This window comes from Glycine soja, chromosome 19 (genome assembly GCF_004193775.1).
Source record: "Glycine soja cultivar W05 chromosome 19, ASM419377v2, whole genome shotgun sequence".
NCBI classification, from domain to species: Eukaryota; Viridiplantae; Streptophyta; class Magnoliopsida; order Fabales; family Fabaceae; genus Glycine; species Glycine soja.
The window spans coordinates 7,725,537-7,743,994 of NC_041020.1; the positions used below are offsets into that span (position 1 = coordinate 7,725,537).

General features: G+C 36.8%; 2 protein-coding genes across 2 annotated transcripts; one reads left to right on the forward strand and one right to left on the reverse strand.

Annotated features, from left to right (window-relative positions):
• Window positions 1–2,246: 2,246 nt before the first annotated feature.
• LOC114398937 (F-box/kelch-repeat protein At3g23880-like) lies at window positions 2,247–3,827 on the reverse strand. Its single transcript, XM_028361021.1, has 2 exons — window positions 3,743–3,827; window positions 2,247–3,585 (listed from the first exon to the last, which is right to left on the reverse strand). The coding sequence occupies exon 2, from the start codon at window positions 3,547–3,549 to the stop codon at window positions 2,392–2,394; it is 1,158 nt and encodes a 385-aa protein (XP_028216822.1). The 5' UTR covers window positions 3,550–3,585; window positions 3,743–3,827; the 3' UTR covers window positions 2,247–2,391.
• Window positions 3,828–17,598: 13,771 nt separating this feature from the next.
• LOC114398554 lies at window positions 17,599–18,096 on the forward strand. The gene has a single exon (XM_028360739.1). The coding sequence runs from the start codon at window positions 17,599–17,601 to the stop codon at window positions 18,094–18,096; it is 498 nt and encodes a 165-aa protein (XP_028216540.1).
• The last annotated feature ends 362 nt before the right edge of the window (window positions 18,097–18,458 follow it).

Genomic DNA, 18,458 nt, shown 5'->3' on the forward strand with positions numbered 1-18,458 from the left:
TGTATTGGTCCCCTTTTAATGGTATTTAGGGATTTTAATAAATTGTTTCAACTACACATTTGAATTACTATGACAATCCGTGCTTCTGAGAATTTTACAAAGTGCAATGACGTTGAGTTATAAAATTTCGTGTGTAATGTATATTTTTGTGGGGTGTGTGTATGTGTGTTTACATGTGTGTAACGAATTGAATTTGGTGTTCTAGACGTTATACAATTGTTTTTCCTTTGACTTATGAACTCCTTTTGCCTTGCCTTTCATCCCATTGACTTTTACTTATTTAGTTGATTTGTTACGAAACTCTATACCTTGGCCCCTTCACGTTAATCATATAGACAGATAGAGGAATACAACCATGGCCCTAATTATATGATAAGAAATAAAAATTCCAAGGGTTTAGTTTTTTTTAAGTATCTAGCTTGTTTTGTTTATAGAATGTTCATGTCACAGAGAATAGTTTCAAAAATTAATCACTGTGAGGCACGACGAGTTAAAAATATTTTGAGAACAATTGAGGAGTCGTGGGTTTTTTATAATTCATAGATAGAGTGTGTGCATTAAAATGTTTTCTAGGTTGGACTTAATCAGGAGGGAGGCCTTCATGTACTCTCCGGAGTCTAGGCCTTGGGGATAAATATATTCGGTTTGAGTGTTCCTCTAAGCCTATGTTAATCCCATATGGTTGGAGCATTATCGCAAAAATGTGTGACCATAACTGGTATGCCTATGATTTCACTTAGTAAGGAGTGACTTGACTTACCCATTGTGTGACATGTCTTATCATGTACTCTTAAGTGTCCGACGAGGTTTTTCATTGAAAATGGTACCATATTGCATGTAGACTTGAGTCTAATATATCAGTTGCATAATGCTTGTGTTTGGTTTTTCATTGAGTTGCAAATTGAGACTTGGTGTTGTTTCTGAAGTGTGTGGTCTTGAATGAGTGTGAACACTTGTGTATGATTTTTGTGAAGTGATGATGATGTATGTATTGAGTTGAATGCTCTTAGTTCTTAATTCATAGGAATGTGATAACTCATTCCCGGTGTGTATTTTTGTTTGGCATTTTATATGGATATTTATTGTATTTTATTCGAACCCAGAGACGATTGGACTTAGTTTTTCAAGTAAATACTTACTACTAGAGGTGTGTATTCCTCAATAAAGTTAAATTTTCCTTTCCAAAACAACTTTATGTTACTGTGTTATCTTTTTTTATAATCAGTGCAATTGACTTAGGAAAAATGTTCTCTAGTAAGATGACTTCAGCATCAGCTGGATTCACCTTTTGGTTATATGGATCTCTTTGTTGTAAGGTTTCTTTACTTTTCTTTTGAATTAAGTATATTTTTAATACTTGAAAATATAATTGAATTTGAGAATAAATACCTATTTTGATCCCTGAAAGTGTAAAATACTGACAAATTGATCCTTAAAAGTTGAAAATTTTGAATTTAGTCTCTACATGTACAAAAAGTGTGACTAATTGGTTCCATCGTTAACTCTCCTCCATATCTGGTTAGTAAGGATCCGTTAAGTGAGAACAAGATAGACTAGTAGAGTATCACATCATTGATGAAGTGATTGTATAGTTGAACACATTAATAGATCATCGCTAACGGCGGGTAGTAAAGTCGAGCAAAAATGTGACAGCGGGTAGTAAAATAAAGATGTGGCTTATTTTACCGGTAGTAAAAGTTATTCAAGCCATTTTATTTAGTTTGTTGCTAAATTTCATGTTTTGTTGCTCTATCTTTTCAAACCACAAGTTTAGCCTCACTATTTTTTTAATTCAGTCATCCATCTCCCACTTTAAAAAAAATCATGATTTTAGCTTCCTGATTTTTTAATTGAGAAATTTCGTCTTTCACTTTAAAAAAATTCATAACTTTAATTCTTATGACCAAATTCAATCGCTGAATGACACACGAACTAAATAATTACAAAAAATCTACGACATGTGTCAACAAAATGTACATAGTTAACTTTAGATATTGGTTACGTGAATTAAAATCGCAGATTGTTTAAAAGTGAAACGAAATGTCTCAATTTAAAAATTAGAGGAGTAAAATCATGATAAAGAGATAAAATTTACATTTTAGCCTACATTTTAGGTTTCCAACATAATATTTTCCCTAAAAAATAAGATTCTACTGCAAGAGAAAATTATGAGGATTTAAAGGAGATGAGAACAAAGTATGAGCCAGGAAAAGATAATGCAGCCAAAACCAAAGCATACACACAATTAGCAATAGCCAATAGAACCATCCAGCAAAGTAAGGAACAACCCAAAATATCCACACAATCTGTCATGTGCATACAATAAATGGTAAGATTCTGAAAACACTTACATAATTTAGCATAAACTCATATAAGCAAACGTACAGTACCTTAATTTCCATATGGCAACACCAAGCTTTGAATATAATCATGGGAGGACATTGGCACTTGGTTGTTGAAATCTTGAGTATAGACTATTCTATTATCTTTCTTATTATAGAGAATAAATTTTAAAGATATATAATTTGCCAGCAACAGGACATCACCTTTTTCAGAGATGCACAGAGGCTTCAGTATTACACAGGGCAGAGGGGCTTGAAGAAGCTCAAGAGTTACATTCAACAATTGAGTCCAAGAATTTTCAACTCCAAATTCCCTCATTAGCCAAACAACAAAATGGGTTCTCCGGTGAACATGAGAAAGACACAAGCAGCCCTTCAATACCCCAAGTTCAGGGCCACAGGGAACTTGAGAAAGACCATTCGGCATCAGCAAATATTTGAATGTCTCCTTGTTTAGATCATATGAAAAAATTACTAATTGATCGACGGTGACAGTTTCCCATTCGTAATCAAAACCCAACTTGCGAATTGCGAACCAGTTAACAGTGCCACTCACAGGTTGTCCACATTTTTCTCCCAAAATGGGGAATGCTGGACAAGTTAAAACCTTTCTCCAATGAGTGTCACCTAAGCGGTGAACTCTCACCTCCCAATTTTGTGACTTAATATTCGAAAGGACTAACACCACCTTGTAAGTGTCACTCCGATCATCATAAGCAAACCCACACTTCACTTGATACCACCAAAGTTTATAATTGCATGAGCGAAGACATAAGTGTGGTGAATCTTCAGACATGATCCTTGTGGCCAGGTTACAAAACCAGACCCGGTATTCACTGAATTCACCTCTAGCAACCAAATTAATCAAGCAAACCAACCCATTGCAGGAACCTATAAATAAGTATCTGTTGTCTAGCTGGTGGCAACCATTGTCAACAGTGGATGATGGGTTCTCAAGTAAACTACATATAGAGCATGGGGCGATGCCTGGGAGATCCCTCATATCTTCAAACACAGTATTAATTTGACACCTTAATAGGACATGGGTGTTTCTAGATGACCTTTGAAGGTTCAATTTGACAAAGTGTGCTTGGAAGATGAGGGAATTCCAAGTCCTAGAAACACACCTGAAACGCATAAGAGATTTGACGGGAAGCCATGACAAAATTTCTTCTATGAGGTCCTGAGGGAGCTGGGCCATTGCCATCTTAGTTGGGTCACCCAATGTTGTTATTTCAAAACCCTAGCCAGCAAGAAGAACAATACACATACTTTTCAACAAGGACATGTGCGGATTTTGGACAAGCATGGATAACAAAAAAATTAAACCCAAACCTAGAACACTAGAATGCAAAAAGGAAAATTAACAATAAGAAGCAAAAACACATAAATGAACTCACGGGATCAAGATTGACGGAATGAAACCTGATGTTAGTAATGGTGTGATTTCAAGAGTTTGGAGTTCAATCAAGGTTTGACTTTTCTCAAACAAAAATTCTAAGGAAAAAGCACTTTGATCGCTTTATCTAGAGAAGCCAAACACTGCTTTGACGATGTCGATGACGGAAGGAAATCTGGTTCAGAGAGATTTGGGATTTGGGAAATAAAAAGAATAATAGAGGAGCGTAGTATTTTAATTACTAACATTAGCATTCACTTGACTGCACTAAGCATTCTAACGTTAGCATTGTCGTGGCAAAGGCTACGGTGGGAAACCATAACAAGTCTTCCATCGTGGAAAATTTAATATGAACCCTAGATTTTCTCAATTTTAATTTGATGGTTCAGAATTTTTTACTTTTTTCTAATTTATTTCATTCCTTTCTCGATATACCATTCCTTCTTTTTTCTCCTCTAAAGAAGCAACAAGAAGAGCTAGCAATGAATCCAAAAACAAAATTGATCAAACCTCTAAAAAATATGGTCTAATCAAAATTACTTGCAAGCTAAAATAAACAAAAAAATCATCATATTTATAACTCCAAAATGCAAATAGAACAAAAAAAGTTGATTAATTAAACAAAAGCATTATAGATTCGAGAACTAATACAATTTGTGAAATAGGGGGAAAATGAAAAAGAAAGAAGGTAAAAATGAAGAAAAAATCATTGGCGTTCATTTAAAAGCGACTGTATCTAAAGGTGAAAAATTGGTTTCCAACAATGGTAGACTTGCCATGGTCTCTCATCATTGCCTTCACCTTTACATTACTAGCATTAGCATTCACTGCAAGGACAGGAAAAAAAATACAACTATATTCTTTCAAACAAGAAGTACATACAATCAAATTCATATATTACCTCTGATGTTGGTGGAACTTATCATTGGAAAGAAACATGGGTAGGTGCATTGACTATAATAAATTGAATTTCAGTCACATTATCTACAATAGGCCGTCAAGGTAACTTGCATGAAAAAGAATATAACGAAGTTAAATAAAGGATTTAATAGAAGAATTTTGAAAATTTTAGGGACCAAATGCAGTGAATTATTTTTGAAGGACTAAATCCAATATACAAAAGACAATGTTTGGAGGACTAAAATCATATTTAACCTTGTAATTATTATGATTAAAAATAATAAACGTGTGAGATTAAAATATTAAAAATTCAAATTAAAATTTACTATATCATCAAATTGTCACTACCATTGCTGCCATTGTCATCAATTGTCATCAATTGTCACTACCATTGCTGCCATGATCGTTGTCGTCTTCACTAGCGCCATCTTTGATGATGACGATGATCATGGCGGTGGAGGTGGTGAATATAGCAACGATCATACCAGCAAAGGTGGTGACAATCATGGTGATGGTGATGGGTTAACGCTAATTTAAATATTTTAGGACATGATTTGTTTGACGAATGGTTTAGAGATTTAATGGTTGTATTATTTTTAATTTTGATTTTTAAATATTTTAATCTCAACCACCTATATATATATATGTTACTACCATACAAAATAATTAACTTGGTTTAGTTGTTCTATGTGTTACAAATAGCTATAGGGACCAGGGTTAGAATCAACCCTTGCAAGAAGTAAGGAAAGGGAGATAAGTCATGCAGTTAACCAAGTCTGATCATATGTGTCCCAATTTGGTCCGATCAATCAATGGTTAAACCAGTAACCTAGTTCGGTTGAACTAGTAAGCTAATTTAGTGAACCTAATTAAACCGAAATTAATTAGTTTAAAAAATGAAAAATTTAATAAAAATACAAAACGAAAATATGATGCTCTCAAAAGTTCAATAAAAAACCTAAAATTTGTTTAGTGGTTCAACTTACAACCAAATTATCATAATTAATTACTAAACTTATGACAAATAATATATTTTTTATATCTTATGTTACTTATACTGATTTGTGTGGTTCAACTACTAATTCATTATGTCGACTAGTGACCCATAAATCCAGGACCTCAACCCTATCAACGATTGATCTGTTTTTAAAACTTGGTTTGTACACTAATGTTGTATTTGGACTTTGGATGGAGAATTTTAACATTCAAAGCAATTAAAATGCATGATATTTGAATTACTTACAATTGAATTTCTTTCATTTTTAAATATTTTGTTCCAACAAAGTAATTTAAATTTCATGTATTTCAATTTCCTTGTTTAAATAGAGTAGTTCAATTTCCATCAAATGAAAATTTTCACTTTCAAATATTTATTTAATTAAATTTTAAAATCTAATTTTAACTTCACCAAAAATAAAAACAACGACAAAATGTCCGCTATGAGGTCTTGAGGGAGTTGGGTAATTGTCATCTTAGTTAGCTCACTCAATGTTGTTATTGCCACACCTCATTTTTTGTAAAATTAATCAAAAGGGTTTTTTTTTTTAATTACAATTGTGTTTTTATTTAAATAAAAATAGAGGTTCGAATGAATAATAAATATGAGTTTTTAGAATAGTGAGTTTCAGAAAATAAGAGAGGGGTGTCTTTATCTATTTATTATTTATTTAAAAGAGAGAAAATAGTGTTTTTACAATTAATAAAATAAACAAGAAAAAAAGGAATAAGAATTAAGTCATTAGATTTCTCACTATATAAAGATGCTTTTATCCTTGAGAGCAGTTTTGCAAAACATTTTCTATGTTCTCTGCTTATTTTCTCTTATGCTTCAAACAAAACCCTAACAAAGCAACCAGAGGGGGAATCCTAGAGGGCACTGAAAACACCACCATTGCTAATGGAATACACTTGAATGACTACCTTGAGGTAAGGGATGAGTTACTCAAACTTGGAGATTAGAATGAACATGTGTAGGGATCCCTAGAGGATCAATTTTGGGTTGTTTAATGAAATTCAATCATGTTCTTATGCTTCTAATCGCGAATTAACTATGTTTGACAGACCAATTAATGTCCTAATGCAAAATTGTTGTGAAATTGATGTGTTCTTGTGTTGAGTTTAAACCCTAGAAATTAAGATTTTTTTCTAATTAGCGTGAATTGATGAAATTAAATAAGGATGGATGTACGCTAAGAGGGGGTGAGACATTCTTTTTCTTGCATGACAATTTCTGTTTTTCATTGTTAATTTAGACGTTTGATTGTTAGTTTGTATTGGTCCCCTTTTGATGGTATTTAGGGATTTAAACAAATTTTTTTAACTACACATTTTAATTACTGTGACAATCCATGCTTTTAAGAATTTTACAAAGTGCAATGACGCTGAGTTATGAATTTGGTGTTGTAGACATTATACAATTATGTTCCCTTTGACTTATGAACTCCTTGTGCCTTGCCTTTCATCCCATTGGCTTTTACTTATTTAGTTGATTTGTTACCAAACTCTATATCTTGACCCTTTCACGTTAATCATATAGATAGATAAAGGAATATAACCATTGCCTTAATTATATAATAGGAAATCAAAATTCCACAAGTTTTGTTTTTTTTTAACTATCTAGCTTGTTTTGTTTATTGAATGTTCATGTCATAGAGAATAACTAGTTTCAAAACTTTAATCATTGTGAGGGAAGACGAGTTAAAATTATTTTGAGAATAATCGAGGAGTCGTGTGTTTTGTATAGTTCATAGATAGAGTCTACGTTTTAAAATATTTTTTTGGTTGGACTTAAATCAGGAGGAAGGCCCTTATGTACTTTTTAGAGTCACTATTAGAAAATACATTTTCAACATCGGTTATTTAGAACATTCTACATCGGTTCTAAAACCGATGTTGAAAGTGCCGATGTTGAATGTATCAATGTTAACATCGGTTTTGGAGAACCGATGTTAACATGTATATGACAACATCGGTTCTCTAAATACCCGATGTTAAACACATTGAACAACAACAAAAAAACTGTACGCTTGATGAACATTGACATCGGTTTTCCAGTAAAACCGATGTTAATATATTTCATTAACATCGGTTTTGAAAATCAATGTTAACGTTGATGATGCATACACTTATTTGATGTAGTTCTTTGTGTATAACATCGGTTATGTGTACATAACCGATGTTAATATTCAAATGTTCACATCGGTTATTTATAACTAACCGATCTTAATGTACAAGAGTTGGCATTGGTTATCTACAGATAACCGATGTTAAAATACAAACGCTGACATCGGTTATACATAAATAACCGATGTTAATATACATACGTTAACATCGGTTTTCTATTACAACCGATGTTAAGGTTCATATCTACATCGGTTTTGTAAATAACCGATGTTGTTTATGATATTAACATCGATTTTTGTTAATAACCGATATTGTTTTCAAGTATATTTTTTTATATATACTTTCTGTTTTTACAATAAACCCAAAATTGTACCTGTAAAATGCAATTTTAGGCCCAATTCACAGGAAATAAACATTTTATTCTGCTTTCAAGCAGTTTTAATGATAATAAACATCAAATAATTGATTTATCATAAAGAACAATCATCAAATGAATTCAATGTTCATGTTACATAGAAAATGTAAAAAATGTTAAACCAAAGTAAATTAAAGCAAAAGATAATGTCCCTAAATCCTAGGCCTGATCTCTCTGGCTCCAATGGTCTAGGATCGTTAAAATACTGCATGATAAAATAAATCATAATAAATTAATAATGTAATACAAATTATAAATAAATCGATTTTGTTTGAAATAAACTTACCGCTTCCCAATTATTCCTAAAAGTTCCTATAATGATGGTGGACATCCAGTGCATCACATAGTAGCCGCACTCAGTACTTCCTTTTTGTCTATTACACTAAATACATAATGAAATTTGGATATTAATTAAACAACTAGTGTACAGACACATAAAGAAATATATATAAGTGGAAGTTTTATGTAAATGACGTACCTTGACGACAATCCACCTAGCAGAAGCCTTTGATTTAGGTTGTGGTGCATCATCAAGACCCTTGATAGCACTGTTCCATATGAGTAACAATTAAAAACTGGTGTTGTACGTTGAGGTATTACAATGCAAATGTATTGAAAAGAACACTAACCTATTAATTAATAATCCCCTTAAGGTAGTTGTCTGGCCTGTTATGCAATGAACAAAACCAGACAACTAGGTGTTCCTTGGGTAGGATGACCACCACCTACCAGTGTCCGCTACAGTGGAACCTATAATGGGTTAGTACATTAGTAAACATTAATTAAATTTAGTTATTTTGTGACTTACCCATTTAGGTAGGCTCCAAGATAGACATCGCGTTGTGAACTCTGCATCCAACTCTTTATGAAACTTTCAGACTCAAACTGCGATTGCCCAGACCTCTAAATGGACTGTGGCTCGAGGAATCCATAGATATCAGAATTCCCCACTCGCATACATGTTTCAGTGAGATGCCTGTTTATGTTAAGTCAAAGTTAAATATTTATGAATTGAAAGCCATAACTTAGGTAATTAAAAGCCTTTTATATAAAGACTTACAAAATCCATAACTGTAACACTGATATGCTGAGACATTGACCACCGTGTGCGATTTCAGAGAGGTATTCGTGCTTTATGTAGAGGGGGAAATCTGGATTAAAGACCCCGAACACGGTGGCATCCCATCTAACCTGATAAGGCCTCAAGAAAAGCTCTGGGATGATCAATGTCATCAGATAAAGCGGATCATCGACCTCCGGATCGGGCTTCGGAGGTGGTTTTGCCGGAGACACAGCTACCTGTTCATGAAACAAATTTAAATAGCCTAATTTGAGGCAAGCTTAATGAATTAATTTAAAAAGAATAAACATATAGTAAGGACAATAAGTACCTGCTGTGATAAAGACTTGACCAGATGTGTCGGCCAAGCAAGGAACGTGTGAAGTGCCTGCCCCACTAAGGAAACCTCATCAGTGGGTACAGGAACTGGAGCATCTGCATCTGTAACCTCCTCCACACTCACCTTTACTTGGCCAGGCAACAAAGGAGTGTTATGAACAACAGTGGATCCCTCATAAACTCTCCCCATGGCAACCAGGCGGGCAGGATCTGCTTCTATGTACAAGCCGCACCTGTCAAAGTCACCCGTCTCAGGATCGTTTCCTGAGGGATCAACACAATTCCCCTTTGTGCTCACTCGAGGACCTGAGGGACCAACCAGAGGCTCAGGAGGCACTGCAAGTCCCTGAGATTGCATCTGCGACTAAAGCTGGCTGAAGGATGCCATGACCTGCCTTGGCACTTTCTCTATGATGGACTTCTCTAGCTGGTCCCTGATCTACTGGGTCAGCTGCTGTAATTCGTCAGGAGGCAGGGAGGAAGCACTATGAGACGTCCGTGGAGCCGATCCAAAGTATTGTTTGATGGTGACACCGGCTCCAGCAGCACGGACACGTCCAGGGTGCTCTGGACGTCCAATAGCAGCGGCGAGAACATCCTGACGTCCATGGGGGACGAACGATCCCTGTGTGGCCTGCTCCTCAAACGAATCCTGTACAGAAAACACACAGTGGTACATGGCATTCTCAAAATATTGAAACATAATTGTAATGTTTAGTTGAAAATGACTTACAATCTTCTCAGCGATTTCCTTTGCGGCCTCAGTCGTCATCTCCCATGTCTTCTTCGTGCGGGCCATCTTCCACTTCACGTGGCGTCTGACCGGGGATGGAGGGTCGATGACGCCATCAACGCTTCCTGACTATGCAACTTCCTCCAGCTTCTTCTTCGTCTTCTCAGCCAAGAGTTTCTGCTCCAAATAATCATAACCCCCACGAGACAAAACGTGGGGGGCAGTATTCTGCTTCTGGATGGCATGTGCCTTCATGCGGACATCCAGAAAAAATTAAACAATAATGTTTGAAATGGGTAGAATGAAGTATAACAACATCTTGTTTAATATGAAAAACAACTTAAATGGCAAGGAACATACCTCCCAAGAAGGGTCTCTGCGAGTCTGGCAAAACTGGGCCTAGTTTTCCTTGCTGATGCCGTATTTCTCACAGACAGTGTCCTCGACACCGTCCTGATCGGCTGCAGGGGCCCATTTCCTCGTGAGGTCTGATTTAAACTGCCTTCATCTCTCCCCCACGATCTGTAGTAACTTCCTTTTCGTCCTACTATCAGAAGCCTTTGGGATATCAAATTCCGCCTGACAACATCAAATAAAGTTTATTTGTTACAATAATGTTTTTTTTGGCTATTAATTAAACAAAATCAAATAAGAAAAGAGAAATACCTAAATATCCTCCCAAATCAGGTCCTTCTGAGCAGTAGGGACCTCCTTCCAGTTCCCGTAGGTGATGTCCACCTTATCATGTGCCACAATCCCCAAATATGTTTTTAATTTCTTCCTGTGGGGACCGTCGGCCTTCCTGGTAGCAGGATCAACATGCACCACTGGTCTCTCAGCACTAGGTGGTCTAGTGGACAACAATCGTAGACGTGAGACTTTGCGTGTCCGCTTCACGGCAGAGGGCGAAGCCGATGCGTCCGAAGTAGGAGGAGGAGGAGGAGGAGAAGGAGGAGGAGAAGTGGAGGCAGGTGGAGAACCCATGATCTTTTATACAATAACATACAAAATAGGATTAATGAAAAAAGGATCAATCATAAGTTTTTTTTGGAAGGCAAAAGTATAATATTATTAAACAAAACCCCACCACAGAAGGAGAGAAGATAAATTAACCAAAGGACTCTGAAAGATTGGTAGTTGTGCTTTTTAATTGTGATTTGGGGCAACCATGTTATAAAAAGTCTATTACATGTAATCAACAGTCAATGTATGCTTGATGGAATATAAATACTATATCTTCATAAATACACATGTACATGGCATCTTTAGGACTTCATCCATGTTTTCTTTGATATTGATTTTCTTTATTGCAGAAAACAAAGAGGGGAACGAGCAACAATTTGAAGGTTGTACATTCAGGAACTAAAGAATTCAAAATAGCTAGAAATAAGAGGGATTTGTTTTTGGGATTTTCTGAGCACCAAGAGTGGCTACGCAAGAAGCTTGCACTTGAGGAGGGAAGGATATTTGCAGCTAATGAACAACTTTCTTAACTATTTGTCCTTCAGATTTTACTGTTTCTTTTTACTAATATGTAAATATAAATAGTATAAGACTATGGCTTATGGATATGGTCTTTTTTACCCCTAACAATCTTAGAAGTAAATATAGACCATGTTTTTACGCCATAGCCTTATACTATTTATATTTACATATTAGCAAAAAGAAACAGTAAAATCTGAAGGACAAATAGTTAAGAAAGTTGTTCATTAGCTGCAAATATGCTTCCCTCCTCAAGTGCAAGCTTCTTGCGTAGCCGCTCTTGGTGCTCAGAAAATCCCAAAAACAAATCCCTCTTATTACTAGCTATTTTGAATTCTTTAGTTCCTGAATATACAACCTTCAAATTGTTGCTCGTTCCCCTCTTCAAAAATGAGGAGGATCTTCATAGGACTTCATCCAGTTGATGTTTATCGCCAGTTTCATCATCCACCACCCTTTTCTTCTCTACCTTCTCACGTTTGTTGTTGTTAAACCCATATTTATGCCTTCTTCCCTTCATGTCTTGTTTTATCACAACTTTAGCCGAATTTCCTATCTTCAGCACAGTTGAATCTCCTGTCTTATTCTCCAATGACACACTTTGATGGCCTGTATCTCTTTTTTTTGTATGTTCTAGTGGTTCAGCTTCAGAATGCATAGAGCAATCAGAATTTTCCAGTGATCACCAAAGGCTTCTGCATCAGCGTTGACACTCTCTACCTTCTTTAGTTTATGCTTCTGTGTTGCATTCCGTGCTTCCTCCTTATAATTCTCAGATTTATTGGAGGTCTCACTAGAAGGATCAGCACCAATCCGTGCCTGTTCCTCCTCTACCAGCTCAATATCTTTCGTTTCACCTTTGCTTTTGTAAACTACACTGTAATTTACAAAACAAAAGTTGAAAGGAAAGATATTGAGGTGGTAGACGAGAAAGAAGCACTGATTGGTGCTGATCATTCTAGTGTAACCTCCAATAAATCTGAGATTTATAACGATGAAGTACGGAATGCAGCACAGAAGCATAAACCAAAGAGGGTGGAGAGTGTCAATGCTGATGCAGAAGCCTTTGGTGATCACTGGAAAATTCTGATTGCTTTATGCATTCTAAAGTTGAAGCACTAGAACATACGAAGACAAGAGATACAGGCCATCAAAGTGTGTCATTGGAGAATAAGACAGGAGATTCAACTGTGCTGAAGATAGGAGATTCGGCTAAAGTTGTGATAAAACAAGACATGAAGGGAAGAAAGCATAAATATGGGTTTAACAACAATAAACGTGAGAAGACAGAGAAGAAAAGGGTGGTGGATGATGAAACTGGCGACAAACATAAGCTGTATGAAGTCCTAAGGATACCATGTAAAACAAAAAACCGATGCCTCACTCAGAGAAAAATGTAGTTGTCACTTACTTGCTTTGGTGACCTCTGTCTCTGCAGAAAATTACATTAGACGATGTTAATCAATTCTCCTTCATCATGATCATTTCGATTAGCATGAACGTCGTCAGCTTCTTCTTCTCCGACAACGTTACGAGTGATTTGAGCGGTCAAAGGACTAACATAGGTGTCCATGTATGAATCATCATCTTCTACATTAACACCAATTGTTTTGCCCTGCAGAACCACGCACCACCTTTCATCACAAGGGTCTTGCACGTAAAATACTTGTCTAGCTTGTTCTGCCATGATGAAAGGGTCATTGTGGTAACCAAGTTTCTTTAGGTCTACCAGCGTAAATCATATATCATCGGTGCGCACACTGGTGTTGTTGTCAACCCATTTAAATTTGAAAACACATACCGTAAATTTCACATAGTTAAGCTCCCAAATTTCATCAATGAACCCAAAGTAAGGGATGGAAGCTACACAGGGATTGGCGTCATTGATACTTGCAAAGTGTTGAGATTCATCCCTTAGGGTGACCCCGCTGTTCTGCATTGTACTTTTGTCATCTTATGCTTTTGTGTAAAATGAATACCTGTTTATGTCGTATCCTTGCCAGGTTATAACATTTCTTTTAGGCCCATCTGCTAGCTTTCTTAATGTTTATGAAGCATTCTCATCTGCAAAGATTGTATCTTTAAACCAATCACAGAAAATCTTGTTATGCTTTCTCAACACCCAATTCTTTGACATTTTCGGATTATTCTGTTTGACTAAAGCTTCATGCTAAACTATGTATGGCAAAACTTCATTACTGTTGTTCAAGATATCCAAGTGAGCTTGTAACAAATCTTCTACACTTGGAGTGATCACATGCAGTCCTCTTGAACCCTTACCACCCACTCTGTCATCATGCCGAGACTCAGGAAGCCCAACAGGTTTAGCCTTCTCTAAGTATTCTGAACAAAATTCAATGGCTTCTTCTGCAATGTACCTCTCAACAATAGATGCTTATGGACGATATAGATTCTTTGTATACCCTTTTAAGATCTTCATGTATCGCTTAACCGGGTACATCCACTGTAGATAAACAGGACCACAGCATTTGATTTCTCTGACCAGATGCACAATCAAGTGAATCATGATGTCAAAGAAAGCAGGGGGAAAATACATCTCCAACTGGCACAGTATAATTGTGGCCTCATTTTCCAACTCAACAAACATGACTGGATCAATGACTTTGCTAAATATAGCATGGAAGAAAAAGCACAGGCGAGTTATCGCTAACCTGACTTTGTTTGGAAAGATGTCTCGTATAGCCATGGCTAACAATTGTTGCATGAGCACGTGACAATCGTGAGACTTTAACCCTACAAGCTTAAGCTCCTTCAACTGCACAAGGCTCTTAATATTTGAAGAGTATCCTTGTGGAACCTTTACTCGACGAAGACACTGACAAAAACTTATCTTCTCCTTCTTGGACAAAGTATGGCAGGTTGGGGGCAAGTAAATTTTCTTCCTATCAGACCTTGGATGCAACTGTGATCGTATACCCATATCAGCTAGATCTTGACGGGTATTCAAGCCATCCTTCGTCTTGCCTTGAATGTTAAGGAGCGTCCTAATCACACTGTCACAAACATTTTTCTCCACATGCATAACATCAATACAATGTCTAATGTCAAGATCACACCAGTATGGAAGATCAAAGAAAATGGACCTCTTCTTCCATATGCAACTCTGACTTTTATCCTTCTTTTGGGTCTTCCTAAATACAGTATTCAGGTGCTGAACCTGCTGATATACCTACTCACTAGTCAACGGTATCGGTGCAATATCATGCTTTTGACTTCCATTAAAAGCTTTTTTCAGTCTTCTGTAAGGATGATTGGGTGTTAGAAAGCGGCGATGCCTACTATAGACTGTTTTTCTCCCATGTTTAAGTTGTATGTGAATTGTATTTTCTTCACAGATGGGGCATGCATGATGACCCTTAACACTGTAACCGCTGAGATTCCCATATGCCGAAAAGTCATTAATGGTACAAAAAAGCATTACACGCATTTCAAAGGTCTCCTTACGAAATGCATCAAAGACTGCAACCCCCTCGTCCCACAACTTTCTCAGATCTTCTACCAACGGATTTAGATAAACATCAATGTCATTTCCTGGTTGTCTTGGGCCCGATATCATCATAGACAACATCATGTATTTTCCCTTCATGCACAACCAAGGAGGCAAATTGTAAATTACTAGCAGAACTGGCCATGAACTGTGTTGGGTGCTTAAGGTGCCATATGGATTCATTCCATCACTGGCTAGTCCAAGTCTAAGATTTCTTGGCTTATTCCTGAAATCCCGATACAAACCATCAATCTTCTTCCACTGGGAGCAATCAGTCGGATGACGGACCATTCCATCAGAAATCCTTCCATTTGCATGCCATGTAAGGTCTTTTGCATCGTCCTCGTTAGCAAAAAGACACTTAAACCTTGGAATGATTTGAAGATACCTCAAAACCTTTGCTGGGGGGCCCTAGTTGGAGTTTTCATTAGAACTACTTTCTTCTTCATCCTTCACTTTTTACCGTGAAGTCCCACAGATAGGGCATTTGGACATTTCTTGGAATTCATGCCTGTACAATATGCAATCATTGGGGCAAGCATGAATCTTCTGATACTCCATACCCATCGGACACAATATCTTTTTCGCCTTATAGTAACTTTTAGGCAATGTGTTTTCCTCTGGAAGCAGATTGTGCACTACCTCAAGCAGTGAGGTGAAACTTTTGTCACTCCACCCATACCTAGCCTTCACATTAACCAGACTTAACACAACAGACAACAGGGTTAAGGAATTCTTGCACCCTGCATACAAAGGCTTCTTAGAATCACTCTGCAATCCTTCATACACAGGGGCGTGTGCTTGCTGGAAAGACTCTTGTCCAAGGTCACAAATCATGTCCTTTAACCGATCTCCCATTTCTACATCAAACAATTCAGATTGGGACCCACTCTGCATGTCTGTGACTTCACCATGCCATATCCACGTCGTGTAATTCTTCTTAATCCCATCACACAATAGATGGTCCCGTATGTCATCGAGTAATTGTCGTCTTCCATTCAAACAGTTGATGCAAGGACAATAATATTTTCCTTCTTCATTCGATCGACCTCTTTCTGAAGCAAACTGTAAGAACTGCTCGACGCCATCCTCATATTCTGGGCTCATGCGACTTTCATTCATCCAACTTCGATCCATCTAAGCAATTCCATGCATGAAAATCTCACTTTTTTATTTATAGGTGTGTCCCTATCCCATTTAGGAAAACTGTCTTTTATGTTAGCTTCAAACATCAGGGTTACCATTATTTACAAAAATTTGACTAAATTTCGGCAGCATTTCGCATTGGTCTCCAAGTACACGACATGACATCGGTGAAATGAATTTCCCGATAATCAAGTATGCACTCGGAGAACAACTTGAAATGCATTGAACCGAAATTTAATCAAATTAATGAAAATAATAATAACCTTCACGAATGAATCTAACATAAAAATACCAGTCTCCCCAAACTGTCCAAACGGAAAATTCAAGACTAAATACAATGATTAATGCAAACTGTCCGCAAGAGTCATTGCATTCAGTCTCAAACGGGAATCTAAGGTTCACTCACCATGAACAACAATTGTTTATATAGAAAATTACACTGATCACATACAACAACATACAAAAGGTCAAATTCAATTACAGATAAATATAGACATCAGCAGTTGTTTATGTAACTAATTTCAAATGCTGGGTTTCAAGGGTGCTTATGCTTTATTATTGTAGTTGGGTATATGTGTGTGAGTGTGGATCATGAGGGTCTGTGGGTATGAAATCCTCACCTTATGACTGCCCTTGAGCTTCCTCTGAGGGTTATGTGTGTGTGTATCATGAGGGTTTGTGTACTTCGACATAAGTTCAAAGTTGCTAGGCATTTGCAATGCATTTAGCTCTGAGCTCTGACAAAGTTTGTCTCTGTTGACAATGGTACTTATGATGTCATCAACGCATATCTCCACTGAGCTTCTGCATCTTTCAACGAGCTCAAATGGAGGGTTGGGGGCGGAGAAAGGGTTAAATTTTAGGAGGATAAGTGGATACATGATGAGGTTTCATTGGAAGTTAAATATCCTAGATTGTTCCTAATCTTGGAACAACAAAATCAATTAATATAGCAGATGGGAGGGTACAAAGATGGGGAGTGGGAGTGGAATCTATCTTGGAGAAGGCCATTGTTCGACAATGAGATAACAATGGCTGTCAATTTCCTAAAAGATGTTGAAAGGTCAGTTATTCAGCAAAATGGAAGAGACGCTTGGGTGTGGATGGCAGATCCAAGTGGGAGCTACTTGGTGCAATTTGCATAAAAGGTAATGAGGGGGCCTATAGTTGATGGGATCAAGGACAGGGCTTTTGAGGAGCTGTCGCAGCTGAAGATTCCAACCAAATATGTAGTATTTGCATGGAGGCTTCTTAGAGATAGACTACCCATTAGAATAAACTTACACAGGAGACAAATAGATATATTGGATAGGCACTGCCCATTTTGCAGCAGAGAGGAAGAGGAAGAAGGACATTTGTTTTTCCACTGCAATAGAATCATCCGTATTTGGTGGGAATCATTATCCTGGGTGAACAAATCTGCAGCTTTTCCAAAAGATCCAAGACAACATTTTCTACAGCATGGAGATATATTGAATGAGGGGAGAAGGGCTACTAGGTGGATGGCAGTGACCTGGACCATTTGGCAGCAACGGAATATGATAGTATTCTCCAATGAAACATTAGACAACAACAAATTGATTGGCAAAGCAGCTTTCTTGTTGTGGACTAGGCTGAGGCATTTGGAGAAGGATTTTTTGTCATTTTAACCAATGGTCTATTAATCTTAGAGAAGGGATAGTGTAATAGCTCAGAATAGAACTTTTGATTAGAAGCTTTTCATTAATATGGTCTATGGGCTAGCTGTGGTTCCTTTTTAGACTCCATTCAGTCTAATCTTGAACCACTAGCTTGGGCAACAAAAATTGTATTTCAGTACCTCTGGTACTCAATTATCTATATATATACTTATCTTTGCTGATAAAAAAAAAAACATGTATAACATATACCACTTAAGGGCACTGATTAACAAATTGAAAGATGGAAATTTATTGAAAATTATAGGAAAATGCTGATGGTGTCTATGTGTGTGTGTCTGTGTGTGGGTGTGGGTGTGTGTGTGGTTGTGTGT